The sequence below is a fragment of the Ammodytes marinus genome (assembly GCF_949987685.1).
Source record: "Ammodytes marinus genome assembly, chromosome: 20".
Taxonomy (NCBI): domain Eukaryota; kingdom Metazoa; phylum Chordata; class Actinopteri; order Uranoscopiformes; family Ammodytidae; genus Ammodytes; species Ammodytes marinus.
The window spans coordinates 2,684,888-2,691,955 of NC_137224.1; the positions used below are offsets into that span (position 1 = coordinate 2,684,888).

The 7,068-nt window shown below is 37.4% G+C and overlaps 1 protein-coding gene across 1 annotated transcript in view; it reads left to right on the forward strand.

Moving 5' to 3' along the window:
• The window catches only part of ttll6 (tubulin tyrosine ligase-like family, member 6), a gene marked incomplete at both ends in the record, with an annotated part of 17,405 nt that overhangs the window by 8,368 nt on the left and 1,969 nt on the right, over positions 1–7,068 (forward strand). Inside the window, 4 exons of the mRNA XM_080049597.1 lie at positions 583–720; positions 1,635–1,691; positions 2,326–2,440; positions 4,079–4,336. Coding sequence (XP_079905723.1) covers positions 583–720; positions 1,635–1,691; positions 2,326–2,440; positions 4,079–4,336 — 568 coding nt within the window. The remainder of the gene's footprint in view (positions 1–582; positions 721–1,634; positions 1,692–2,325; positions 2,441–4,078; positions 4,337–7,068) is intronic.

Sequence of the window (7,068 nt, forward strand, 5' to 3'; positions counted from 1 at the left end):
TTGTCAAGACAGGAATAAACAAACAGACGTATCCAGGTTTATTCAGTGACAGTAATTGCTAATGTGTTTTAGATGAGTCATATACAGAGATGAGGCAATAAAAAAAACTAAATAAAAAGGTGCAGTCAGCAATTTTAGAGAATGATTGTTAATAAGTGAATAACTCCTCATGATCCGCTGCATGTGTGCACTGAAAATGAATCCATGGTTAATAGACAGCCTAGGCTCTGAAAAAGGGCATGTTGCTAGCTACAGTGGGTCCCCCTTCTTTCTTTCTTTTTACATACCTGTTTACAGAGCCTAGGCTGTGAATTAAAGGTGAAGTCAGTATATTAACACCAACACATTTTGGTACAGGTAGCGGATCGTGAGGAGATATTCACTGATTTTGACAACAAGCGTTCTCCAGAATCACTGACTCCATCTTGTAATCATATCTCTCGTCTTGTTTCTCCGCAGCTTTCTCTGTTCAGTCTGTCTGCTGTTCCCGAGCCGGAAGAAAGTGTAGAACCTCCCAATGAAGAGGGGGATGAGACAGAGAGAGAGACGGAGGAGGAGAGAGAGGAGAGAGAGAGAGAGGAGGATGAGAGAGAGGAGAGAGAGCGGATTGAGGCGTTGCTACAGAGGAAAAGGCTTGTCCATGACCTCGGAGTGGTCGACCAGATTCACCAGCTGTTGCATGGCCGGCCGGAGGGAGGGAGACAACAGCAGCCCACTAAGGTGAGAGACAGACAGACAGACAGACAGACAGACAGACAGACAGACAGACAGACAGACAGACAGACAGACAGACAGACAGACACACTATGTCAACCTGTTTATTTGATAGCTTAATCTAAGACAAATTCCAATAACCTCCTGTGACTTACCATGTGTTAATTGACAATAAAGAACTTACTATGAAGAAGTTTTAAAAATATCACTAAAACAGTCTCATTTTTCCTCTGATGATCATAAATGATTTGTAACAGCAAACGAGACCATCAGTGCAGAGAATGCTATTTTTATAAAAGTTATTATTTCTCATAATTCTTTCCTCTATTTTTGCTTGTCCTTGTCTACTTTTTGCTTTTAAAATGTATTGAATAATGGCCAATTACTTATTACATACAACGTCAGCACCCGCTAGCAAAGTTCTTAAAGGGACACTGTGTAATATGACATCATCAAGAAATTTCTAGAAAGTTCTAGAATGCAACGCTCCCTGGGTAACCCCACCCCATTTGAATAATAACAGAAGCTACAGTGGCCTTCAATGACAAGAACAATTCTAAATTCTAAACAATGCACCTGATGACATTCCAAAAACATGGCTTCCTCCATAAGACCTACCCTCTCAATGTAGAAAATGTAATATTAATATTTGTATTTCTCCGCTCAGGAGGATAATTCAGATTATTGGCAGAGGTGATTTTACACCAATGAGGACATATTTATGAATGAGGATATTGATTTTAGCTAATAAATTACTTAAAATGTTACACAGTGCTCCTTTAAGGACAGCATAAAAACACTACCACTTTAGTCCAGGCGCTGGAATCAACAAAAACAGAAAGTTTCTCTTAGCCACTTTAAATGATAATATTGTTTCTTAATTGGCTTCCGATCACAATACCGTCTTTGTGTTATTTCAGGGAGACTCTCTGACACACCTTTCCCAAAGGACAAAGCCGCAGATGATGTCTCGGCAGGTGAGACAGAACACAGAACAAATCAAAAATCCAATATTTTGTTGCCAACATTTATTTTTTACTAACCGTACGGTACCCTGATCCTGAAAAATTCTGATTCAGTTATTCATGAAAACTTCCGCTGATGGTGACTTTAATTGTAAATATTTATTGTTTTCCCACAATTTTTTCCAAAGAAAGAAACTGCAAATTTTCTCTACTTACTAACCTGTAATTTATATTTTATTTAAATGTTCTATTTCAATTCATTCGCTTTTCTAATGTGTATTATGTATTTAATCTTGCCCCTGTAAAGCACCTTGAATGTGTCTGTCTCTATGGCTGCAACTAATTATTATTTTATTCAATTGTTCCTTCACAATTTTTGAGCTCAGCAAAAAGGCTCCAATTTCACCAAAGTCAGATAAAAAGTGGTTGAGGAGACACATAATGCCTTCTTAGAGTGAATAACTAAATATGATTCTTGATTTTAAATAAATAAATAAATGAATAAATGTTACGTCCAGCTTTGCTAGGGGTAAAAGGATGCATCACAAACCAGTTGTACTTGGTTAAACCAAAGCAATTTATTAAATAAATAATGTAATATTGCGTAACAATAAATAATGTCTCCGTATATTCTCACCCGACGCAGCAGCAGCAGCAGCAGCAGCAGCAGCAGCGTTTACTCCGGCCGACGTTGGATCAGTCTGAGGCCGACAGTCACAACCTGAGACGGACTCTCAGCGCACAGAGGATCCACTGGCCTGGTGAGAATAGTAATATTAATAATAATAATAATAATAATAATAATAATAATAATAATAATAATAATAATAATAATAATAATAATAATAATAATAATAATAATATTGTGTGTGTGTTTATATACTGTATAATATGAGCTTTCATTGAAACTCAAGCAAGTGGAAAGTGTGTTTTTGATTTTGTTTTATTAATTTGTCTGCTACTAATCTAACTTTGTTTTTATTGCTTACATGTTCGAAATAAAGCCAATCAATCAATCAATCAATCAATCAATCAATCAATCAATCAATCAATCAATCAATGGTTGACACATCCACATGCTCAGATGCTGGGATTTGATAGAAATGACTTCACCACGGCTGCAAAGAGCATAGAAAGTATTTTTATATATAAATAGCAATGAGGTGATTTATTTCTTCTGGCTGTTTATTTGTGTTTTAGCAGCCAATTTTTTTTCATATTTCTTTGCGCAAAATATATAATTTTAAACTTAAATGCTTTCTTCAACTATATTCTACAAATAGATGTAGCTCTTTATACTTTACATTTGACCATAATATGGTCATAATAAAGTGATATTTTAATTATAATTTTTTTAAATTAGATAACAAATGTTTATTATTCATGCTCTGTTTTCATCTTTTTTTGTGCAGTTAATAGTTTGTTTGATCCGTTAAAAGTTTCAATCCCATAATTAACCCGTTCAGTTCACTTTGATGCGTTCGACTGAGAAGCAGGAAGTTTAGGGTTTCAATGAGATATTTTCCTGCTGTGATATTAAGCCAATAAAATGAAAATAGAAGGGGGCGCCCTTAGCTCAGTTGGTAGGGCGTCCCCCCCCCCCATGGGCCTCGGCCAGCAGCGGAGCGGACCCGGGTTTGATTCCAGCCCGCGGTCGTTCTCTGCATGTCACTCCCCTCTCTGCCCCATTTCAACTCTGTCTCTACACTATCAATAAATGTGTGGTTTAAAACATACACAGTTATCGATTGATAAAAACAAAACAAAAAAACTTTAGTCTAGTTCGAAAAAAAGGTGGAATAAGGTGAAAAAATAATTATTAAAAAAGAAAATACACATTAATTTTATTTATTCATTTCCAAGTTATATTATAATGAGGAAAAAAAATCGACATTACAATCACAATCGGGGTTAAAAACAGCAGTAAACTATTATGATTATTGTATTTCACATTTAGTTTCATATCCCTCTCTCTCTCTCCATCCCCCCTCAGCCAGTGGCCCTCTTGCCCTCAGACCGGAGCCTCCCGGTAATATAACGTTGCTCTGGGAAAATGTGATGAGAGTGTTTCACTGTTTTTGCCACTATACTACTGACATAAATAAATCATTGTATTTTACATTTAATGTCATATTTTTTTCTCTCTCTCTCTCTCTCTCTCTCTCTCTCTCTCTCCTCCTTTTTACTCTCCCTCTCTATTCCTCCTCAGCCAAGATTGTTTTACTATTTATGCCACTTCTACTGAAATAATTAAATCATTGTATTTCACATTTGTTGTCATCTCCCTCTCTCTCTCTCTCTCTCTCTCTCTCTCTCTCTCTCTCTCTCTCTCTCTCTCTCTCTCTCTCTCTCTCTCTCTCTCTCTCTCTCTCTCTCTCTCTCTCTCCCCCTCCCCTCAGCCAGTGGCCCCCGTGCCCTCAGACTGGACCCTCCCGGTAGCATTGAGGTCGCGTCCTGTCCGCCCGTCCTGAACCCCAAAGCCCCTAAAGCAGCCGGAGGAGGAGTAGGAGGAGGAGGGGGGGTGGCGCGCTGCTCCATGTCCCGCTCCCCCACCACCCTGCAGAGTCTGCTGGTTATCTCCACTCGCGCCCCTCTGGTCCGACGGCCCGGATTCAACCACATCGTAACCAACTCCACACGCAGAAACAGACAGCAGGGCAAGAGCCAGTGACAAGATGGAGGTCTGGATTTATGTGGATTAAAAAACTACTGTGGACACACACACAGGAGCTGAGGAGAACTGGTGGAGGGGTCTTAAAGGTGCAGTCAGTGATTCTGGAGAACGCTTGTTGTCAAAATCTCTTTTATGTCAAAATCAGTGAATGTCTCCTCACAATCCCCTACCTGTCCATACTGTGTGTGCAGTGAAAAAATAACAGTGTTAATACACAGCCTAGGCTCTGTAAACTGTTATGAAAACAAAGGGGGCCCACTGTAGCTAGCAACATGCCTGTTTACAGAGCCTAGGCTGTGTTTTAACACTGGATAGCTGTTCTTTTTCTCCACTGCTCATTCATTTTAACACTAGTAACACACAACCTTTTCTTGGCTCTTTGGAAATGCATTATGTGAAACACAGTGTTGTTGAAAAAAAATCTTGTGTTAATACACAGCCTAGGCTCTGTAGACGGTAATGTAAACAAAGGGTATATAAACAGAGGGGGCCCACTGTAGCTAGCAACATGCCCGTTTACAGAGCCTAAACTATGTGTATTTACACTGGACATTTTTTTTCGGAGCACACACAGTACGGACAGGTAGCGGACCCCGAGGAGATATTCACTGATTTTGACCAAACATATTGTGACAACAAACCTTCTCCAGAATTACTGACTCCACCTTCAAACCTGTGAACACACAGAAACACACTTGTGCCTGTGATAGAAGATCTCACATTTAAAGATTTGATTGTTGCTATATCTGGACCCCTGCAGTTTTATTTTTTACGCTACCTGCCACTTTACGACCTGCAGCACTGCGGAACACTTACATTATTTCTTTTTAACTTTTTCTTCCCCGCTGTGTGTGCACTCACATATGTGTACAAGGATGAATTAGACTATCACTAAACGCCTCAAAAACCTACCGTGCCAAACTACAAACAGACAAGCCTGATTTAACATAAGACAAAATGTCCGCTGAGGAAAATGCAATAAAGTCAGTGGTTTATTGGCTGTTGATATGGAGCTGAAATGAACTTGGATGTAATGAAAGACTCATAAAAATGGAAGTATTAATTAAGATTTAAGTTTGAAGACAGACGGGGGATATTCAAAATAAAGGCCTGCTGCTGCTGCTGCTGCTTCTCATGGAAATATGTGTGTGAAGTCCAGTTTTAGATTTTTTTTTTTTTTTTTTTTTTGCACTGATTGTAAATAAATAATTTTTTCATTTGTACAATGTGATATAGTTTCTCTCTCTCTCTCTCTCTCTCTCTCTCTCTACAATGTGATATAGTTTCATTATCACTGTATTAATGTTATCAATGCATTTATTTCATTTTACTAATTTTCCAGATGCTGCAAAAATCACATTTTCCAATATACAAATCGATCTATTTTCCCAATCACTATTATTTAAAAAAAATACATATTATACAGACGTTATCTTCATGTGTCTTTATTTTGTTTTTATATCATCCATTTTTTGCTGCAAAATGTATTAGTACAAATTGTTTTGTTTCTAAATAAGTTGACTGGAGTGGATTCCCCATGACGTCTCTCAGCGGGATTGAAGAGGCCATAAAGTTTTACAGCAGCTCCGCATCCGGTTCCTTTTTCTCTCTTTGTTTACACTAAGACAAAAAAAAAAAAACCTTCAAATGCTATTGATCGACTGAGACGAAATTTGCCAAAACATCTCCAACAACGAATAGAGAAGGCTTACGTTGTAGTGACGTGATCAGATAATAGTTGGACAGTATGGCTAGTGTACGTGTGTGCGTAAATAAAGCATTGTTATCATTAGGCTATTTTTGTTGTTGTTGCTAAATTCATATCATGCTAAATAAGAAACTTTAAAGGTCTAATCAAGCGTCTAAAGTTTATAACACTTGAATTTCTGGACTGATTTGAATCGAAAAAGACGTAATAGGCTATTTTATTGACCAAGGCCTCCACCGTTGACTTTTTTATTTATAATCTGAAATCTGAAATATTTTTAATTCTGGACAGATGATAGAAAGGCATGCAGGCCTTCAGACAAGAATACAGATATAACGTCAAATAACAGGCCTAAATTAAACTACAATATTAGGATGTATTATAGGCCTACTTTTAGTTTACACAACATTTAGCCTTTGATTATAATAAGTTAACACGTAGATTGAAAAAACAAACAAAGACTACATTGCTTTTACTTTTACATTGAAAATACAGTTAATAATTTGATTCCTATTTGTTTAAAAAAAAATTCTAGGAAACGAGGTACTTTGAGTTTGTGTCTCTTTGGGACAAAACGAAACTCCAGGCGAACGTGGGAATGTGTTGCATTTCAGGAATTTATGGTTTTATTGCGTCTATAAATGTCGGGAAATCCTCGGAGGTGGTTGGAAATCGGCAGCATTTTAACTTGGCGAAAAAGGCCATTTGAGACAAAACAAAACGGAAACAAGACAAACGGGACTAATAATATGAAGAAATACGTTTTTAAATAATTAATTGAAGCCTAAAGGAAGGTTGCATGTTATTAAGATATTCAAGAAGTTTAATTTTTCCCTTATATTTTAGTAGAAAAGGTGTGAGAAGAATATAAGTTTCTGTTACCTTAAAAATCCGCCAAAGGACTTCCAATCAGCCCCAACACTTTAATTTTTTGGCCTCTATACGCTCATCGCCAAATTGTTCTAAATCCTTAATTTTTACAGACCATAACAGTAGCCTATGTAATG